A 22,618-nucleotide genomic window follows, 5' to 3' on the forward strand; every position below is an offset into this window, starting at 1 on the left:
GGCGTGAGGCGGAAGTAGAAAAAGAATCAAAAGGTTTATTTAAACTATATACACTATATACAGGGCAAAACAAAAGACAAAAAAAAACCCAAAGAGTATAATCCAAAAGAAAAGCAAAGTGCAAAAATTCAAAAGCTAAGAAGATCAAAAAACACAGTACAAAGGAAACTGGAGATAAACATAACAGCACAAAGACTCCGTGACAAGAGGACTGAACTCAGGGGGTATAAACACACAAACTAAATTGAACACAGGTGAAAATAATCAGGACTAAACAGGCAATTAACCCAAACACAAAACACAGGAACAGTGGCGGCCTCTAGAGGCCAAAACAAACATGACACAAAAAGGAAATAACAGCGGCCTCTAGAGGCCAAAACAGTCCCAGTCCTAACAGGACCCCCCCTCTAGGAGCGTCTCCTGACGTTCCCAGGGCGATCCGGATGGGCCGAATGGAAGTCCCGAAACAGTTCTTTATCTAGGACATCCCGAGCAGGAACCCAGCAGTGCTCCTCAGGACCATAGCCCTCCCAGTCCACCAGATATTGCAGCCCGCCGCGGACCCGGCGGGAGTCAAGCAGGCGATGCACAGTGAACACAGTCTGACCCTGGAAGATGCAGGGGGGTGGGGGGTTCCTAGGGGCAGGGGCATACGTAGACGTCAGTACGGGCCGCAACAGGGAAACATGGAAAGTGGGGTTGATCCTCAGAGTCCGGGGCAACTGGAGCCGGTAGGAGACAGGGTTCACCCTGCGCACCACCTTGAAGGGGCCAATGTAGCGAGGAGCAAGCTTGCGGTTCTCCACCCGGAGTGGAAGGTCCTTAGTGAACAGCCAAACACGCTGCCCAGGGCGGAAAGCGTGTGCAGGTCTTCTATGGCGGTTGGCCTGAGTCTGGTTGGTTCTGGAGGTCTGTATGAGGGTCTTCCTGACCTTGCTCCAGGTCTTGCGACACCGTCTCACATATTGGTTGACCGAGGGCACCCCCGCGTCCTCCTCCTGGTCCGGGAACAGAGGTGGCTGGAACCCGAATTGGCACTGGAATGGCGACAGCTTGGTGGCCGATGACTGCAGGGTGTTGTGGGCGTACTCCGCCCATGGCAGCCAGGTGCTCCACGATGTCGGGTTATCCATAGCCAGGCCTCGCAGGGTGGTTTCCAGGTCCTGGTTGAGCCTCTCCGTCTGACCATTGGACTGTGGGTGAAACCCAGAGGAGAGGCTGGCAGTGGCTCCGATGACCTTGCAGAACCCGTGCCACACTCGGGAGGAGAACTGGGGCCCTCGGTCTGAGACGATGTCCTGTGGAAGACCAAAGACTCGGAAGACATGATTAAACAAAAGTTTCGCAGTTTCAAGAGCGGAGGGGAGTTTGCACAGTGGTATGAAGCGGCAGGCCTTGGAGAATCTGTCAACTAAGACCAAAATGACCGTGTTACCTTGTGACTCAGGGAGACCCGTGATAAAGTCGACTGCCACGTGGGACCAGGGACGCCGGGGAATGGTCAGAGGATGCAGGAGACCCTGGGGACGCTGTCGTGGGTTCTTGGTTCTGGTGCAAACCTCACAGGACAGGACAAATGACCTTACTTCCTTCTCCATGTTAGGCCACCAGAAGCGTCTTTTCAGGAAGTCCAGGGTCCTCCGAGCTCCCGGGTGGGCGGTGAGAGGGGAAGAGTGACCCCACTGGAGAACCTTGGCCCGGGCTTGATGTGGGACGTACAAGAGGCCTGGTGGCCCCGTCCCAGGACCGGGGTCCTGGCGTTGGGCTCGTCGGACAGCCTCCTCAATACCCCAGCGGACAGGGGCCACAATCCGGGACACAGGGATAATAGGCCCGACTTCATTCTCCCTGTTAGTGGCAGAGAACAGTCTGGACAGTGCGTCAGGTTTGGTGTTCTTGGAGCCGGGGCGGTATGAGAGGGTGAAGTCAAACCGACTGAAAAACAGGGCCCACCTAGCCTGTCGAGGGTTCAGTCTCTTGGCTTGCTGGAGGTACTCCAGGTTCTTGTGGTCAGTCCAAACCAGGAATGGATGTTGCGCTCCCTCCAGCCAGTGCCTCCACTCCTCAAGGGCCAGTTTGACCGCTAGCAGTTCTCGATCCCCCACATCGTACCGGGACTCCGCAGGACTCAGGCGGTGGGAGAAGTAAGCGCAGGGGTGCAGCTTTCTTTCCGAACGTTGAGAGAGTACTGCGCCGACACCACTGTCCGAGGCGTCCACCTCCACGATGAATGGTTGGGAGGTGTCCGGGAGAACCAGAATGGGTGCCGTGCAGAAGCGGTCCTTGAGGTCTTTGAACGCCTTTTCTGCCTGAGGAGACCAGCCATAAGATCCACCTGTCCCTTTGGTGAGGTCTGACATGGGTGCTGCCACAGAACTGAAGTTCCTGATGAACTTGCGGTAAAAGTTAGCGAATCCTAAGAACCGCTGAACCTCCTTAACGGACTTGGGAGTAGGCCAATCCCGGACGGCCAGGGTCTTGGCAGGGTCCATTTGGAGTTGGCCTGTCCGTACAATAAATCCCAGAAAGGAGACCTCGGGAACATGAAATTGGCATTTCTGGGCCTTGGCGAACAGATTGTTCTGTAGCAGCCTCTGGAGAACCTGGCGGACATGGTGGCGGTGCTCCTGCACGGTCTTGGAAAAGATAAGGATGTCGTCGAGGTAGACAAAAACGTATAGGTTAATCATGTCCCTTAAGACGTCGTTGATTAGGGCCTGAAAAACAGCTGGTGCGTTGGTGAGTCCGAAGGGCATCACCTGGTATTCGTAGTGCCCAGACGGGGTGTTAAAGGCAGTCTTCCACTCGTCTCCCTGTCGGATACGGATGAGGTGGTATGCGTTCCGTAGGTCCAACTTGGTGAAGACGGTGGCGCCTTGGAGCAGGTCGAAAGCTGTGGACATCAGCGGAAGGGGATATCGGTTGCGCACAGTGATCTTATTCAGGCCCCTGTAATCAATACATGGTCGGAGCCCCCCATCCTTCTTGCCGACAAAGAAGAAGCCGGCTCCAGCAGGTGAAGTGGAGGGTCGAATAAACCCAGAGACCAGGGCATCTTTGAGGTATTCCTCCATGGCCTTGCGTTCTGGCTGAGAGAGTGAAAACAGTCTGCCACGAGGAGGGGTAGTCCCAGGGAGCAAGTCGATGGCACAGTCGTAGGCCCGGTGCGGAGGAAGAACGGCGGCCCTGCTCTTGCTGAATACCTCCTTGAGATCCCAGTACTCTGTGGGAACTTGAGATAACTCGGTGAGATCAGGGGGCTCGGCAGGAGACACAGGAGAGCTAGAGAGCAGACAAGAGGCATGGCATGCAGGGCCCCATTCCACAACCTGGCTTGTTACCCAGTCTATGCGAGGGTTGTGGCGAGTAAGCCAAGGAAGGCCTAGAATAACTGGGAACTCAGGTGAAGGAATCAGGTGCAGGGATATTTCTTCCTTGTGACCTTGAGACTGGAGGAAAACTGGAGAAGTAACTTGGGTGACTCTTCCATCACCTAACGCTTGGCCATCGAGGGCAGACACAGACAGTGGGACTTCAAGAGGTGCAGTCGGAATATTGATGCTTTGGGCGAAGTGAATATCCATAAAGTTCCCAGCCGCCCCTGAGTCTATCAAAGCTTGACAAGAGTGGACAGACTCACCCCAGGAGATGGAGACCGGGATGTAGATTCCTTGGCCAGGGAGTCCGGGAGAGAGGGTAGGCCCCGTCACAACCCTCCCTCGGCTGGACGGGGCGGTCCTTTTCCCAAGAGTTCGGGACATGATGCTCGGAAGTGACCAGGCTTGCCACAGTAGATGCAGCACTTGTCCCTCCTTCTGCGCTCCCTCTCAGATGCGGAGAGGCGAGTACGACCCACTTGCATGGGTTCTGGACAGTCACTGAAGGAGGTAGACGGTCTCCAGGTAGAGGTAGGGAGGCTGGGGGGGCTCAAGGCTTGGTGGCGTTCTCTCATCCTGTTGTCCAGACGAATAGCATGTGAGATGAGGGTTTCGAGGTCACTTGGGCATCCAATAGAGGCCAGACCGTCCTTGATGGGGTCAGACAGACCATGGTGGAAGGCTGACACCAGGGCAGTCTCGTTCCATCCACTTACTGCTGCGAGTGTTCGGAACGAGATGGCGTAATCTGCGACGCTTCCTCCTTGCCGGATGGACATGAGCTTTCGGGCTGCGTCGGTACTGATGTCAGCCTGATCGAAGACCCGAAGCATCTCTTCAGAAAACAGCTGGAAATCAAAGCACTCAGGTCCCTGTCTTTGCCAGATAGCAGTAGCCCAGGCTCGCGCCTTACCAGCTAATAAGGTGATCACAAAGGCAATCTTGCGGCGATCCGTAGTGTAGGTGGTAGGCTGAAGCTCAAAGGTGAGTTGACACTGGGTAAGGAACTCTCGGCACTCACTGTGCTTGCCGTCATACCTCTGTGGTGCAGGAAGGCTGGGTTCGCGAGGTGAAGAAGGCAGCATTGCAGGAGGCACTGGAGCAGGAGTGGGAGCTGGATCAGGAGCAGGAGATGCAGGCAGAGATGTCAGCTGTGCCAGGGTTTTCCCAATTTGCTGAAGCAGTTCCTCGTGGCGAGCGAGGGCCTCACGTTGGCTGGTGAGCGTACGTCCATGATCGCTCCGAAGCGTGTCAAAGCTGCCATAATTCCCTGAAGGTTGGCCGGGTAGACAGTTGAAGCAGCCTCTGCTGAGTCGGTCATGACGGAGTCTTTCTGTTAGGGTTTTGCTGGGATTCGAACCTGGTTCGTTGGTGTGATAATCCAGCAAACCCCCACTAGGCCACCAGGGGGATGACTCAAATGCAGAGGCGTGAGGCGGAAGTAGAAAAAGAATCAAAAGGTTTATTTAAACTATATACACTATATACAGGGCAAAACAAAAGACAAATAAAACCCAAAGAGTATAATCCAAAAGAAAAGCAAAGTGCAAAAATTCAAAAGCTAAGAAGATCAAAAAACACAGTACAAAGGAAACTGGAGATAAACATAACAGCACAAAGACTCCGTGACAAGAGGACTGAACTCAGGGGGTATAAACACACAAACTAAATTGAACACAGGTGAAAATAATCAGGACTAAACAGGCAATTAACCCAAACACAAAACACAGGAACAGTGGCGGCCTCTAGAGGCCAAAACAAACATGACACAAAAAGGAAATAACAGCGGCCTCTAGAGGCCAAAACAGTCCCAGTCCTAACAAAAAGTGAAGATTCAGCACATAGGAATCCTGCTGCTAGAGGTATGAGTAAATGTAACGTAGTTCATTTCAAAAAGGAAAATACCCTTTTTTTTCTAGTATGTGATATTGGGTTGGTTTCTAGCTGTACTGTTCAGTGTCACCAGAGAAAATTTGACAGGTGGCCAGAAATACATACGGTTTCAAATGCACACTAAGGGGAGTATCTCACTGGGCTGCGACAGCCTGCGACTAGTTGGAGACACAACAATTGTGATAAAATATTCGAATTAGCGACAATTTTCACTTGGAATCACACCAAATTGATATTCACATATTTTACCGCAATTGTTGTGTCCCCGGGCGGCACGGCGGTGTAGTGGTTAGCACTGTCGCCTCACAGCAAGAAGGTCCGGGTTCGAGCCCCGTGGCTGGCGAGGGCCTTTCTGTGCGGAGTTTGCATGTTCTCCCTGTGTCCGCGTGGGTTTCCTCCGGGTGCTCCGGTTTCCCCCACAGTCCAAAGACATGCAGATTAGGTTAACTGGTGACTCTAAATTGACCGTAGGTGTGAATGTGAGTGTGAATGGTTGTCTGTGTCTATGTGTCAGCCCTGTGATGACCTGGCGACTTGTCCAGGGTGTACCCCGCCTTTCACCCATAGTCAGCTGGGATAGGCTCCAGCTTGCCTGCGACCCTGTAGAACAGGATAAAGCGGCTAGAGATAATGAGATGAGATGAGATGAGATGAGATGAGATGAGATGTTGTGTCTCCAACTAGTCGCAGGCTGTCGCAGCCCGGCTTTCCCTCGGCAGGCAGGGAAGTAGAGGAAGCCTCACGGAAACTGATTTGAGAAGGGTTCACGATGGCTTTGTGATACCAGGGAATCATTTGCGGCTATTTTGAGAGAAATTTTGTCGCACGAATTTTTTGAACATGTTCAAAATTTCAACGACGAAGGAGTGACCCTTTGCGACTCATGCTAAGAAACTGAGAAGCCCCGCGAATGTTTCAAGATACTTTTGAAACTCTCTCGCGAATGACGTTCACAATTTGTCGCAAGCTGTCGCAACCCAGTGAGATACTGGCTTAACAATGCTCACTGACTGCCTGATGTGTTAAAAGGCAACAGTTTGCAACACTAAATGGATAATATATCGTATGATGTTTGCAGCTCAGTTGATGCCCAAGTTGCTCAGAAAAAATCAGTTAAAACCAAAACTATTAATACTGAAGCAAAAAACAAATTGTGAGATGGTACAAGATAGGCAGTAAATGTAATTACAGTTAAATTTAAAAGCCTTCTTAAAATCAATGTACTATTTGCATTTTTTAAAACCTTGAGTTTAAATGCACAGCTGAAATTGAAAATTCTGCCAATCAAGTTATAACTGCTTTCTTTACAGTGATCAATTTATAATTTGATTTTAATTAAACACAGAGATTGGTAATTGATGAAGTCTGGGTCTGAACATCATCCTTCAGTCTTTTTCCCCAGAGATGTCATTATTAAAACACCCATCCTCAAAGGGGAGCAGGTTCACTTTTTTTTCATATTCACAGGAGTCTGTTGAAAGAAAGAGAGCGGTTGCTATCCATGGCTTGATGGTGTATCTCAGAGAAAAGGAGGAGGATCTCCTCAAAGAGCATTTGGTAGGTAAATCAGACACTTAAGTTCACAAACGCTGTGCTTTGTGTTACTCTTGTTCTTAAATATGTTTTAAAACATTGGTATTGATTCTGACCTACTGATGCCAGGATGGTGGAGAGATTGCCAATGAGGTGATGAGGATTGTTGTATCCAGAGGTGCCACAATGTCTGATCAAGCCAGTGCAAAGATCGTGATGGAGGGAGTAGAAGTCCTGGAAGACCTGGATGGACCCAGAGCCTGTGCTTTGCTAATGGGGCTGATATATGCACTCAACCTCAGCTATCCAAAAGAATTGAAAAACACTTTTGAGGTGTTTCAGAAGGTATTCCTTGAGCTGGATGGTCTGAAAGCCAGTCCGAAGGTACAATAATGTCTCTAAAACACAAACTGCTGTGCTAAAACTGTGAAGAATTTGGCTGTTCATAAGTTCAACAGGATATGTTGTTGCACTGTTCACAAAATTTTGTTCTGCAACATACAGCACGTCTACTGTTGACAGTTGATAGTTAATTAGGTGCAACTAGCTAAAATAAATGCAGTTTAATACAACAGCATTGCAATAAATCATATCGGTATGAATGTCACACTGGTCACTGTTCTTAAAGCAGATACGCAGAACCATGGCCTCACTTTTTGTTTATAAATGCCTGAGACCTCAAGAATGGCACAGGAATAGTTTTAAGCATTAACAATAAATCTAATATAGTAATTTTTAAGATTAAAGTGATTCATATAGGTAGCGGTCTGAGTGAATGACCTTGAGATCCGTAACGTCACAGCAGGAAGTCTATCGGTCTCATCGCCATTTCCGCTATACTAAAACACAGAGCTGACTGCAACTCCGATCCTTCATTTTGAGCTAATTTATCACCATGCCACGTAGATGTGGTTTTGGCGGGTGCAGCAACACGACAGAAGGTGGATTTATGTTGCATTCATGGCCCAAGAATGTTCAAACTGCAAAGATTTGGACACCTTTTGTGAGAAATTCATGGTCATGTTGGGCGCCTCTGAGGTGGTCTCTACTCTGCTCTGCACATTTTACTGAGGACTTGTATGAGACCTCTGATCTGTTGAGGAGTGTTGGCTATAAGCCCGTATTGAAAGAGGGAGCAGTACCAACAATGAAAGGAAAATAAAACTATAAGAAAAGTAAAGTCAGTTCTTTACTGACTTTAAACCAGTTCTCCCGGAGTGAGCTGAGGGTTGTTGCTAAAACCCGGGACGGAACGGGACATATTGCTTGGGCAGTGACCTCCCTGCGGTTGTTGCTAAAACCGGTGATGTCCCATCCCGGGTTTTAGTAATTGCCTGAACTGAGCAGTAATGGCGGAGTACTCAGTATGGAGAAAATGGAGAATGAGTGGAGCAGCCGTCTGATTTCTCCGCTGGATATGCTCGCCTCAGCAGCAATATCTCGCCCTTACAATACGTGGAAGAAGTGAAGGAACGGAGAACTGAACGAACAACTGAAAGTCAGATTGTTTCAAAACAATCGGCCACAAGATCGGCCTTCAAGAAGCGAGAACACAGACGGGTAAGCTCCGACTCTCATTTTGATAAAAAAAAACAACAACACTCGTTGTTTACCTGCATTTAGATTAATATGTGTGACTTGTATTGTGCGTTTAAGTTAATGGTATAAGATTATTTAATTTTCTTCAGAATGTGATTGTCTCAGTTCATCTGATTATTTAATGAGCCTTTTATGTTTTATCAGTGAAAATGCATGCATGTACATGTATGTGGCATAAGTTATAACACCCATCCTGTTTTAATGAGAGTCAACCCACAATTAATGAAGTCAAATCAGTCTTAGTTGAGCAAGTCGGTAATGCTATTTCTTACTTTCAACATAAATTTTTATTTATATGACTTTGGTCTATAGCTGTAAAAGGCCTCAGCCTTAAAACCGGTTACTGCAGTGATGTTACGCACTCAGGGCTGGCTGGCTCAGCGGGGCAGCTTGAACGCTGACTTTGCGGTTGATTTTAACTCTCAAAAATATATATTTTTATTCCCATTTATGCAGCATACAAGAGTCAAGGATGGAGATACTATCCACTCAGAAATTTATTTAAAAATAAAGGTTCTGCATATTTCCTTTAAGACAGTTTTACAGGTTTGTTATTTTAACTTTATGGCCATCTGTAATTTGATGTTGAACTGTATTGTGTGCTCCTGAGGTGTGACTGATATTTAATCTGCTCTCACTGAAATCCATGTAAGTGGGGTGGACTGAACAAGCAGATCAGTATAATGGTTTTCAAAACCATGTTGATGATAAAACTGGAATTGCATGTAATTTATCCTGACTGAAGAGCAATAAGTTACACTCACTTAAAAAAAATACACTGGCTTAACTTAAAACTAGATAGAACTCGACGCCAACGGCGCTGATGGGGATGCCTCCGCCTGGTAGACTACACGCCTTATTAAGTTGTGATTTGGGAATGGACATTTGACCTCACAGTAATCTTGACCTGGTGAAATTACTTGTATTAGCCTTGGAGATATTGTGTTCACAAGGCTTTCGGACAGACATTTGACCTCACAGTGACCTTGACCTTAGACCTTTTGATCTCAAAATCTAATCATTTATCCTTGTCCCCAAATGCACAAATGGTGAAAGTTTGGTGAAATTCCTTTGATTTGCCTTGGAGATATTGTGTTCACAAGGTTCTCGGACAGACATTTGACCTCACAGCAACCTTGACTTTAGACATCTCAAAACCTAATCAGTTCATGTTTGTCCCAAAGCGCACAAATGGTGAAAGTTTGGTGAAATTCCTTTCATCAGCCTTTGAGATCACGTTCACAAGGTTCCGGGACGGACGCACGCACGCACGGACAGACGGACGCACGGACAGATGGACAACCTGAAAACATAATGCCTCCTGCACCTTACGGTGGCGGAGGCATAAAAATTAAGGTAACAATTTGCATGGACATTTGCTAAACCCTTTGTACCATCAAAAGCACCAACAATGGGCACGCAAATATCAAAACTGAACCTTGGAGCAATGGAAGAAGATCACCTGGTCAGATCATCATGTTATTATATATCTTAACATCATGCTAAAATGATGCACAGCTCATTTAAAACCAATGGGACTGATTTCAGCTTTTCGGCTGTCTAAAGCGCATCATTTTACAGCATCATCATTTTCATGCTCCACTGGGATTTAATCAGAGTTTCCTGCCCTGTTCCATCTTCTTCAAACCAATATTATATTATTACGCCTCTTATTCAACAGGACATCACTATAATATATTTAAAGAATAAGTGTTTCTTTATTCTTTAGACTTTCATGGCAGGCTGTTCAACATATTTTTTTCCGAGAAACTGATGATGTAATAATATCCCTGCCCTGTGATTGGCTCACATTTGGAAATGGTTTCAGTGAACTTCTCCAAGATGCGTGTTTAGTAAATGTGAGCCAATGACTGTGGGGCTTTTTTTTTTATCATAAAGTCTGCTGTCTTTCTCAGGAAAAAAAAGAGTACTTAACTTTACCATTCTTTATTGCTGGAGGGGTACCTTTTGTACCTTTATTATGTATCTTTCTAATGGAAATATGGAAATAGCATACTTTAATGGAAGGTACATAATTAGACTGGAATTACCTTTAAAGCTGTAAAGGCACAACATTTGCACCTTTCAGTGCATATAAATAATGTTGAATTGGATTTAATGTGTACCGTTGCTGGAAATTTTAAATATTAATTTAAAAAAAAACCTACATACACCAACAAATAGCCACAGTGTCATTGTACACATTTAAATGACAAGTCTAATATTTCAATAGTTTGAATAGGATTATGTTAAGGGGTACAATAAATATTGTACTATGTGATTCCTCTCTCCTTAATATTTATGGAGAAAATAGCAAACCAATCAGCCATCTGTCAACTTAATGCAACCTTTACATGAGCTAAATGAGTCAGAGGTTCAGTTCCTCCATGTTTTGTAATTCCCTCTTTCTTCATCTGACCTCATGCATACATATGAACACATAGAGCACAAACACAGTGACGTCTAGTGGAGATACTGAGGCATCAGTGTTCATTTCAAATACATAATAGTACAGTACAGAATTCATACAGTTTGAAAAACAGCCTTTCAGTCCAATTCAAGGTTACAGATATGTTCTTTATTTATCTTTTAGAGAGGCCGTGAACATAAGAGAAAGGAACAGAGCTGACAAAGTGTGACCTTTGAAAGTGTTGGTGGATTTGATTGTGGGGAAAGTCCGGAAATATTCAGACTGTGTATTATTTTGTTTTACCGGTTGAGTTGTTGTGAGCATTCTGTAAAGTGCCTGTTGGAGAAATAAAGCAAGACCCAAAGCTAAGTCAAAATCTGCTGATCTCCTGAGTCCTCCTTCCCATCCACCTGCACACATACCAGGTTCGACAGTCTTTATATACAGGAAATTATTGCATAAAATATCTCTTCCTTATCTGACAAAGTTCGTAAATAAAGAGCTACATATCACTGAACCAAGCACTCCCAATCTTTTTGCAGTCAGGAACAACTTTAACTGTAGAATAAACTTCACAGATCCCCACCAAACATATCATTATTGGAATGTGAACAATATTATTTTGGATATTTATTTTTTTCAGTATCATAAACCCTGGTTGTGCAGTGGTTAGCACTGTTGCCTCACAGCAAGAAGGTTCTGGGTTCGACCTTGTGGCCAGCTGGGGTCTTTCTGTGTGGCGTTTCCTCCAGGTTTTCTGATTTCCTCCCACAATCCAAAGACATGCAGATTAGGGCAACTGGCTCCTCTAAATTTCCCATTGGTGTGAATGTGAGTGTGATGGCTGTTCATCTCTGTGTTAGTCCTGCAATAGTCTGGTGAGCTGCCCAAGGTGAACTCCGACTCTCACCTGAAATCATCTGGGATTGGCTTCAGGAACCCCCTCAACCCTGATAGATAAACAATATACATAATGGATGGATAGTTTAATTATTACTGATTATGCTTCACAGACCCCCAGGGTGTCCTCAGATAACATTTTGAGAAGCATTGCATTAAATCAGTAAAGGCCCTCAGCATTTTATTAAAAGTATTTGATGGTATAATATACACTCAGACTATCAGACCTCTGGTTTGAACCTAAGCTTGGTTTATTGTTTGTGTGGAATTTTGCATGTTCTCCCTGAGATCCAGAGATTCTCCCAGGATTTCTTTTATCTTTTTTTCATGTTATTGCAATGGGGTAAATCACAACCCACAATTATCCATGTTATTATATTTTATGTTGTGGTGATGATGATTAGCCTGTTTGACCTAATAAAACCTCAATCACTATTGAGGATGAAAAGGAAAAAGAGAAGACAATTTTACCAGAAGCAGCAGAAATATACAAATCAAAGTGAGTGCGCTAGCCAGTTAGCCAACACGCTATAAAATGAGTGTAGCTTCTTCAGGAGTGATTTCCACTACAGGAGCAAAACTGAACAGAACATTTGTTCACATTGTGTCTGAAGTGTGAGTTACTACGACACTATACAGTTACTTTGTCGGATACGATATTAATTTCTTCTTTACAGTCTTGTTGTAAAAAGGAAATTTGGCGGTTGGGATTAGCTACAGCACTCGGCCTGCAGTTTTGTGTCTACAGCTGAATCACAGCCATGTGGATATTTAGTATCACCACGCTCCTGTGAGTTCGTTATTGCTTCATTATCGCCTGTTTGAATGGATCCCAAACGAGTGGCCACTATTTTCCTGGCATTATAAATAAAAAACCAAACTGATTCAAAACTATGTCCATGTTAGATGTTTTTATAGACTCAAACTAAAGCAACAAATTTCATTCAATTCAGAAAAGTATGATTTCAGGAGCCATAAAAACAAAGTCAGTTTTTTTCTCCTAAAAATCAGAGGACTCTTAATTCTGCAGCTTTCGGTCTTCTTTCTCCTTCGCTTATCTCCTCCTCAGGACAATCATCAGAAAGAGACACGGCCAGATGAGGTGTCATGAACAAACAAATGAATCTTACTGTTCTTGATTATTTATTTTTTCAGACTTATTAATCATAGATTTGATTATTCACTACTCAGTATCATGATAACTTTCATATTTCTTGATAAAAATCAGGTTAAATTATCTGACTGAGCCCGAGTCAGAAGTCAGTGATAAGTGTATGATCTGTCTGAAAACCACTGAAACTAAACACTATACCTCGGTACAATTAAAATAAAATCCATCCACTGTTCAGTAAATATCTGCTAGCTCATGAGCTGTTAATTAGCAGCAAAAGTTAGCTACATAAATGGAGGTTACCTTCGCAACAGACCAATTTCCATATTATATCTGTTGGAGTGACAACTGGTTCTGCCACGTTTGCCAAAATTTCCAGAACTCCAGTCTGGCACACTGAATTATGGGATTGTCTTCTGACTGGGACAGTCCTTTTCTCAGGAGCGCACAGATGCTGCCCCAAGAACGCTGCCTACACAGGATGCCGTCTTCCGACTGGAACGCACCAGTCCTTCAGTGCACTTGGAATTAAACATTTAATTGTGGTTTTCTACTGGACGACTGGTTGAGATGTGTCTGTGCAAAAAGTGAAACATAGTTCAGTTCAGGAACCCTTGTGGGTTTTTTAGAAATACTAAAGTTAAAGATGTGGGAATTTGACTACGCAGGCCGCCACACATATAATGTGCACTACAGAGTGTATACAGTGTTTACACAATGCTATTTAAGACCGTCTGTAGTGAACTGTACAGAACACTACAGCAGATTTATTCACAAGAAAAGAGACGCCAGTACGTGTTTACTGACAAAACTACTTACGGTACAGATATCACTTCTAGCACAGACACTTTGTTTATTTTGTTTTTATTGTTATAAAATGTGTACGATGCCAAACATAAAATAGACCAGGATACACAGCTTTTCATTTCTTTCTTTCTTTTTTAATTCTAAACCCTTTTTTCTATGTCAAGAACAAAAGCTCAAAATTTCAGGAGCTGTAAAAATTAATGTCATTGTTGTTTGTTTAACCTTTGAAACCTAAACTTTTATTTTGTATTATTATTTCAGATCCTTTTTTTTTTTTTTTTTACTATTTCAGGCACAAAACCTCAAAAATTCAGGAATCCCTAATCTCATCTCATTATCTGTAGCCGCTTTATCCTGTTCTACAGGGTCGCAGGCAAGCTGGAGCCTATCCCAGCTGACTACAGGCGAAAGGCGGGGTACACCCTGGACAAGTCGCCAGGTCATCACAGGGCAATTCAGGAATTATTATTATTATTATTATTATTATTATTATTGTTTTCTTGTTTGTTTGACTTTTGAAACCTAAAGACTATTCAGGAATTTAATTTCTTCCTTTTTGTGCTCCCAGTGTTTTAATTCTTTGTGTTTGTAATGATCAGCGCACCTCAGTATGGAAAGAGTAAAGGATCAGGAATTGTGAAACTCACTTGAGTGTCTGCCTGAACCCAGCTGACTGTGAGGAGAGAACTGATCTGATTGGATGATTTATTTATCACTGACTCTGCACTCGGCTGTATTTCTGTCTCTATTCAGTGTGTGGAAGTCAGTGACAAGTGAATTCATCTGAGCTGCTGGTTTACTGACAAACTTCAGGATGAAATTATTTCTCATCTTTTTCACACTAATGTGTGTGAGGGACACTGAATCACAGTGTAAGTGAGATATTTATTTATGTGTAAATTTGCTGTAATATTTTTCCCCAGTGGTAATTAGAAGAGTGTATATAAAGTGTTAATGGTGGTGTTTTGGTTATTAAGCTGTAGAGCTTGATTTAAATGAGACAGATCGTTTCAGATCATCATAAAAATGATGTGATTTTGTCAGTGATAATGATGTTTTTATCTCACTGTAGTAACAGGCTGCTGCAGTTTGAACGTGTGTGTGTGTGTGTGTGTGTGTGTGTGTGTGTGTGTGTGTGTGTGTGTGTGTGTGTGTGTTTTTCTCCAGTTAAACATCATGAACTGCTAACAGTCGAATGTTCAGAGAAGAATAAGGAGTATACGGCAGGGGCCGATGGAGATGAGGCGTTTTATGCAGATTTTGAGAAGAAGAAACTAGTGATGACGATTCCTCCCATCGCTGATCCACTGGAGTTCCCCAGATTCTACGAGTGGGCCGAGGATAGCATGCCCGTCTGCCAAAACAACTTAAAGTTGTCGACAGAGGAATTTAAAGACCGGCCGGTGCCACAGGGTGAGAAACTCAGTGTTTATAGGAGCACAAATTGACCTTGATGATATTGAGTCTAAAATGATTTTCCAGCATGAAGATGTGAGATTTGTTGTAGATTTGACTGTAAATCACTGACCATTACACTGTCAGTAAACTACAGGAACAATCACAGTCTCCAGCCTGTAAAGCTCTCATTTACTGTACAATACTCTAATCTCACAGCCGACACTACAGCACTGCTGTCTCACACTATTTTCATTTCATAAAGGCTTTTTATTCGACTAAAACATCCCAGAATGCAGCACATCATCACAGCAGCTGTTTGCTTCGCCCCGAACACAAACTATTTATCAGTTAAATTTATAGAAATGAAGAAAGTTCTCTCTGAACAGAGTAACTGTTGAAGTGTGGGGTTTGTAAAGCTAAATAAATCTACACACACACACACACACACACCAATTATGGATTATGGAGCTAAAGGTAGATTTTATAATTGACTTGCTAGAAAATGTGAAGATGATCTGAGGCAGTAGGATGGCACATTACTCAGTCGTGAACACAAGCAGAGGGTTTATTTGTAAATAGTCATGTTCCATGTTCTTTCTCTGGCATCTGTTTATCATCTATAAATGCTGAATGAAGTGTAATCCATTACATTTTATGTTTAATAAACCTGTAATTAAGCTGCTGTCCTCACAATTCACATGTAAAATCACAGCTTATAGATTCCAGATTCCTGTTGGTTATTATTATATGGACACGAGTGTTTTACTGGGAAATACACCACTCATATTTTTCATAGGAGCTACATCCGGGACCTGAGTAACACAGTAGAGCCCTGCACTCCCGCGGGAGTCCCGCGGGACCCGACCCAAAGCAGTGCGGCGCGGGACAAATTTTGAAAGCTCATTGCGGGCGGGAGGGGGAGTGCACAATGCGGGAGCGGGCGGGAGAGGTGATAAGCTGCAGTCCCGCTAACTAAAAATGTGTTTAAAATAAAATTTATAAATTATTAATTTATGTCTATCATATATAATTTGTGCTGGATATTTTATTTGGCATTAATAAAAACATTTTAAGATGCCTAAATTTGCGGATGTGGTCTAATCTCGCGTACGTTTCCGATTCCTTTCCGATCTTCTTTGTTTAGTTAGTTCAAACTTGCATCGTACCATATTGGTTTAATGCTAACTTGGTTGGTTGTTTGGGAAACGCACCCCTGAACGTGAGCTGTAGATATTTATGCTCAAATCCACTCAAAGTAGGGGGCGGGGCACCATCATGCTGTGTCTTTAAATTATATTAATTTCTTATAGGCCTACTTGTATTTCCTAGAATGTAAATGTGAGGAGTGACATATAAGCTATGTGCAATGTACAATATTCTTAATATCCACTGTCGATTTTGGTACTGTAGGTGTGTTGTGTATCTCTGTAAAGCCTCAGCTGCGCATGCCGCCTGGCAACGCGCACCCTCGCTACGTGCGCTAGGTGAAGGATCGGTCAGTGGAGAGCTCAGCTAAGCTCAGCATGTTTAATTCCCCAAGCCAACGACAAGAACTTTCATGAGAAATAACGCAAACGTCTGCATCATGCGGGATTTGCAGGCGGGAGCGGGACAAAATATGGCAGGCGTGGGCGGGAGCGGGACTGAAAATCATAATTCTTTGCGGGAGTGGGCGGGAGCGGGACTGCACAATGCGGGAGCGGGCGGGAGCGGGACTGAAAATTTTGTCCCGTGCAGACCTCTATGTCTCCAATATCTTCACTCGTGAGGAATTTGATGAATTGTTTTGATAAATTCGGGGACTTTCTGTTTGTGAATGTGTCGATAGAATAAAAAAAAAAATCACACAATAAAAACTCGCATTTTTCATATGAAATACATCGTGGATCTGAGTGACATAATTCCTGATATTTCACTCTGATGATGTCACTCCCAGTGTTTTCCTGCTGACTAGATGTGTGTTGTCAAAATGGTGAACCATTTTAAAATTAAAATACTTTTGATTAACTTGTGGTTTTTGGTTTTTCTTGGATGTGTTCATATAATACAAATGATATTACACATTGGCTTGAAGATATGAAGTTTATTTTCTCATGTTGAAAAATATTTCACTCGTTCGCTTCGCTCCCTCATGATGTATCCATTCACCACTCAAAGATAAACTTCATATCTTCACACCACCGTGTAACATCCTCTATATATCGACAGCCAGAAGAAATAATGAATGCATCACAGTCTCAGAGTCATAACAATGGTGCACATGTGCTTTATATTTTTCTCCAGATGCCCCACAAAGCTCCATCTATCCCAAAGAAAAGATGCAGCTGGGTTCAGAGAACATGCTCATCTGTCATTCCGCACAATTTTTCCCTCCACCTGTTACTGTACGCTGGACCAAAAACAGTGTGGATGTGACGGAACAATCCACACTCAGCCGCTATTACCCGAATGAGGACAAAACCTACAACCAGTTCTCCCACCTGCCCTTCACTCCACAGGAAGGAGACGTTTACAGCTGCACGGTGGAGCACGAGGCCCTGGAGACGCCCGACACCAAGACATGGGGTGAGACGGAGAGTTTAACTACTGATTCAGTCTTTCCTTAGAGTAGAAATAACCGTGTGTGTGTGTGTGTGTGTGTGTGTGTAGAGGTGAATGTTGAGCTTCCCAGTGTGGGTCCCTCTGTGTTCTGTGGAGTGGGTCTGGCTGTCGGACTGCTCGGAGTCGCTACTGGAACTTTCTTCCTCGTCAAAGGAAACATGTAACTGACACTTCAGGTAACAACTCGAATAAAACATTATATTTATAATATTTAATACACTGTTTCTCCCTGATACACCTGTTTCTGTTTTCAGCCAGAAGTAAAGTGTTCAGAGAAGGTTTAGATTCATACCATGAATTCTCATTTTGATTTTTCACTGAGGAAACTGTTCATCCACTAGAGTTTAATTCATCCGTTAAACTATGTAAGGTTTTATTATTAACATAAAGTTGTTGCTTGTTCCATTGTACACTTGTTGTTTTATTTCTTAACTCTGTGCAGAAATCTGTGAATACGTCATTCTTTTCCAATCTATGTAATGTCTAATATTAGAAGAGAAAATACAAATGTAAAGGAATGCGTGCCTCCAAATAATTAAAGAAATAAACTTTATTTCCATGAACGTGAACGATCATGTGACTTCTGTTTTCAGACAGTTGTATCTTTCAGTAACTCGTTGCACCAGTAGAACATAATCTCTGTATTCGTCTAGTTTGAAAATATATTGCCACAGTTGTGACAGAAAAATCACACACAAATCACATGTAATATATTACAGATGGGATCATGAGAATAATGTGCAATCAGATGTGAAAAGCATATAAAAAGGTACATTTAACCTTGTTATGCCCTGAAATTGTACATGTGAAAAAGGTTAAAAAAAAGTATGAGCACGTGTTCAAATGTATCATCACTGCATGCTGAAACCAGTCCAGTTATTTTACTGTAAATATGATTACAGGGCCAGTTGTATTGGAGGCTACGTGCAAGACTCCATTAGATTATTCTACATTCTCACATTTCAACTGGTTTGTTTTCAACTGTGTAGCAAAGCTGTTTGTGTTAGCAGACACATTTGAAGAATTAGACAATATATTTATATTAGGGATGCACCGATACCACTTTTCACAAACTATTTCAGTCAGCATAAAATGGTGTTGTCTATAAGAACTAAACATTTTATGGAAAAGTGAGAGGCAGGTTCTTTTTGATGAACAGAATCATCTGTGTATGATCAGCTGTGGGCCTATTTCTGTTTTCATTCACAATATTATGACACTGAACTGAACAGCCTTTCGCGGTCAACACTACTGCATGGTGTGGAGAGTTACGGTATCTGCCTGATATCTGGGCCAGAATGGAGAACCACACTTTGTTAATCACCCAGCACTGCAGTGGGTTGCTTTCTCAAGAATTTGTGCTCTCTCCGAGGTATATCTCTCACTGTTTGACTGTGACAGTACCTACTGGAGCTCTGTTCAGTGTTGATGCTTGCTCATCTGCTATTTCATCAAACACACTGTCTAGACGGCTGCTGGCCTGGGCCCTGCATGGTTTTCCGGCAGGTGGTTCATCCTGATTTCCCTGCTTGTCTGCCTTTTCTCCAGACAGCTTCAGCAGCTCAAGCATCACCATCTCTTTGGCCTCTGTAGCAGCATTGGTGTTGGAGGGAAAAAACAAAACAATTTTATACATACAACAGGAGAAAAGAACATTTTAACTCACGGGCATGTTTGCCTGAATATGTTGCGACTTACGAAACTAAAATGATCAAATTGTCCATTATATGGATTATATTAAAGTGAATTTCTAAAAAATTACCAGGCCAGAATGACATCATGTTTAATTTCTTTCTCTCTCTCTGTCTCTCTCTCTCTCACACACACACACACAAAAAAAAAAAAACAACAACAACAACACAACAACAACTGGGATCAAGGGAGAGTTGCAATGTTGCAGAGTGTGTTTTTCTCCACATAAAAAAAAAATGCCTCTTGACAGCTGCAGCTAAGGCTTCCTTCATGGTTTTGATACCATGGTCTTCATCTGTTTCTTTGGATAAACATCTCTACAGCACAGACACAGCAGGGATCACGTCTGCGGCCGTAGCGTCAGAGGAGCTCACTTTTCTGGCTCTGGTCAGAGAGTTTCTCATCTAATCAATATAAAATTAGATCATACTGACTGTACAGCCGCTGCCAGCACCTTTGGTCTAAAGGTAAGGCTATTAAATATTAGATCTCTTACATCTAAAGCGTTAATGGTTAATGAACTCATTGCTGATCAGAAGTTTAATGTACTGTCTTTAACAGAAACATGGGGTTAAGCCAAATAAATATAGAGCATTAAATGAAGCAAGTCCTCCTGGATACAGTTATATACACCAGCCTCGTCTAACTGGCAGAGGAGGAGGCGTCGCGGTTATTTATAATAATTATCTAGGTGTAACACACAAACCTGGTTATAAATTTAATACATTTGAAGTTCTTCAAATGAACCTAACATATGTAGCCACAAAAAATAACTCGATCCAGTTAATTCCATTACTTATTATTTACAGGTCCCCGGGGTCATATTCTGTTTCTTTCTGAATTTGCTGATTTTATCTCCACTCTGGTTATTTCCTTAGACAAAGCTTTAGTTGTCGGAGATTTTAATATCCACGTCGATAACCCAGAAGACCTTCTGATAACAGCGTTTGTGTCCATTTTAGATTCAGTAGGGATTAATCAGAACATTATAGGACCGACCGACCCATAATGGTGGTCACACCCTTGATTTAATACTAACATTTGGGTTAAACGTAGAAAATATAGTCACACTTCCACAGTCTGAAGTTCTCAGATCATTATCTCATCTCATTCAGAATATGTCTGAGTAATAATATATGCACCTCACTGTGTTAAATGTATGTTCACATCAACTACTGCACAACGTTTTATCAATAGTCTCCCAGAGATATCAACTTTGGAGTCTGATGGTGATCCAATCAAAGAACTTGATCAGGCAACTGAATGCTTAGAGTCAATGTTCTGCTGTACTTTAGATAATGTAGCGCCACTTAAAAGAAAAATGGTAGACTATGAAATGGACAATAGATAGACTAGAAAATGCTGTGGGAGTTAAGGGAACGTCCCTCTCCTGGCTCAGGTTTTATTTAACTGATCGCCATCAGTATGTTGATCTAAATGGTGATTTTTCTAGACATACTGAGGGAAAGTTTGGTGTTCCACAAGGTTCTGGCTTGAGTCCACTGCTTTTTTCTTTATATATGTTCCCTCTGGGTGATATTATTCATAAATATTGTATTAGTTTCCACTGTTATGCTGATGACACACAGTTGTATGTTTCTGCAAAACCTGATGAGAGACACCAGCTTAATAGAATTGAGGAATGTGTGAAGGACATTAGACACTGGATGCTTATTAACTTCCTTCTGCTTAACTCTGACAAGACTGAAGTACTTGTACTCGGACCACATGCAGCTAGAAGTAAGTTTTCTGATTACATAGCGACTCTGGATGGCCTTTCTGTTTCTTCACGTGCAGCAGTAAAATACCTCGGGGTGATTATTGACTCCAGTCTTTTGTCTGAAACTCATATCAATAACATCACCTGGATAGCTTTCTTTCATCTCAGAAATATTGCGAAGATAAGAAATATTATGTCACAATACACGATGCAGAAAACCAAGTTCATGGTTTTTTTTTTTTTGTTACCTCCAGGTTGGATTATTGTAATGCCTTACTGTCTGGATGTTCCAGTAGGAGCATAAACAAGCTCCAGTTAGTTCAAAATGCATCAAGAGTCCTTACTAGAACTAGAAAATATGACCACATCACCCCTGTTTTATCCACACTGCATTGGCTCCCAATCAAATTTCATATTGATTATAAAATACTACTATTGACCTTTAAAGCACTGAATGGTCTCGCACCACAGTACCGGAGCGAACTTCTGGTCCTTCCTTTATGACCCGCCACACCTACTTGGGTCAAAAGGTACAGGCTATCTGCTGGTACCTCGTATAGTGAAGGCTACATCAGGGGGCGGAGCCTTTTCTTACAAAGCCCCACAGTTATGGAACAGCCTTCCAAGTAATGTTCGGGAATCAGACACAGTCTCAGGGTTTAAATCTAGGCTGAAAACATCTGTTTAGTCAAGCCTTTTGTTATGTTTTTTTTTATTAGGTAAAGGTGTAGATCTGGAGGGTCCTCAGGCATGCAGTGTTTTGGTAAACTGGGATGTATGGATGCTGTATCCCCCCAAACTCAGGTTTGTTGACGATGCAGTGGCTGCTGCTTTATGTCCCAGAGCGCCCTCATGTCTGTGTTACCTTCTGGCTCTCCCTTTTAGTTATGCTGTCATAGTTATTCTTACTGGAGTCCCTGCTTGCACTTGGCGCAAAACGTATACTGTTCTTCACCATTAAGTGACACTGGGCATACCTAACAACCTGTGTTTTCTTTGTCTCTCTCTCTGTTGAGTTACATGTCGATCCTGAGACACTAGTGATGCTGACCTCTCCTGATCTTCAGACCTGCCTGATCCATCCTGATGTCCTATGTCTGGCTGGAGTCTCATCACACCCCTCCTGTGGAAGATGGCCCCATATGGACAGCCAAAAGACACACTCAGAAGATGGCTCTGGACACTTCAGTTTTGCTATGATGGCTTGGACTAGGTGACACAGTGGTGTAGTGGTTATCATTGTTGCCTCACAGCAAGAAGGTTCTGGGTTTGAGCCCAGTGGCCGACGAGGGCCTTTCTGTGTGGAGTTTACATGTTCTCCCTCTGTCTGTGTGGGTTTCCTCCGGGTGCTCCATTTCCCCCCACAGTCCAAAGACATGCAGGTTAGGATAATTGGTGGCTCTAAATTGACCGTAGGTGTGAATGTGAGTGTGAATGGTTGTGTGTCTCTGTGTGTCAGCCCTGCGATGATCTGGTGACTTAGCCAGGGTGTACTCTGCCTCTCACCCATAGTCAGCTGGGAGAGGCTCCAGCTTGCCCACGACCCTGCACAGGATAAGTAGCCACGAATCATGGAT

At 43.4% G+C, this 22,618-nt stretch overlaps 2 protein-coding genes across 4 annotated transcripts in view; both read left to right on the forward strand.

The window, feature by feature from the left end:
- The window catches only part of LOC132892780 (H-2 class II histocompatibility antigen, A-U alpha chain-like), a 153,253-nt gene extending 135,306 nt beyond the window's left edge, over nt 1-17,947 (forward strand). The window contains exon 5 of the mRNA XM_060931159.1: nt 17,884-17,947. The gene's annotated coding sequence lies outside the window, so the exon portion shown is untranslated. The remainder of the gene's footprint in view (nt 1-17,883) is intronic.
- Nucleotides 14,227-22,223, forward strand: LOC132892784 (H-2 class II histocompatibility antigen, A-U alpha chain-like). Of its 3 annotated transcripts, XR_009655480.1 has the most exons (6): nt 14,227-14,502; nt 14,798-15,043; nt 17,312-17,593; nt 17,678-17,805; nt 21,761-21,845; nt 22,109-22,223. XR_009655480.1 is itself a non-coding variant. In XM_060931166.1 (5 exons), exons 1-4 carry the CDS (start codon nt 14,445-14,447, stop codon nt 17,791-17,793), a joined length of 702 nt encoding a protein of 233 aa, XP_060787149.1. In that variant the 5' UTR covers nt 14,227-14,444; the 3' UTR covers nt 17,794-17,805; nt 18,123-18,138. The 3 variants fall into 3 exon arrangements, 2 of the variants coding, with proteins under 2 accessions (XP_060787149.1, XP_060787148.1); XM_060931166.1 differs by lacking the exons at nt 21,761-21,845; nt 22,109-22,223 and adding an exon at nt 18,123-18,138; XM_060931165.1 differs by lacking the exons at nt 21,761-21,845; nt 22,109-22,223 and adding an exon at nt 17,884-17,967.
- The last annotated feature ends 395 nt before the right edge of the window (nt 22,224-22,618 follow it).

The sequence above is a fragment of the Neoarius graeffei genome, chromosome 10 (genome assembly GCF_027579695.1).
Source record: "Neoarius graeffei isolate fNeoGra1 chromosome 10, fNeoGra1.pri, whole genome shotgun sequence".
Classification (NCBI taxonomy): domain Eukaryota; kingdom Metazoa; phylum Chordata; class Actinopteri; order Siluriformes; family Ariidae; genus Neoarius; species Neoarius graeffei.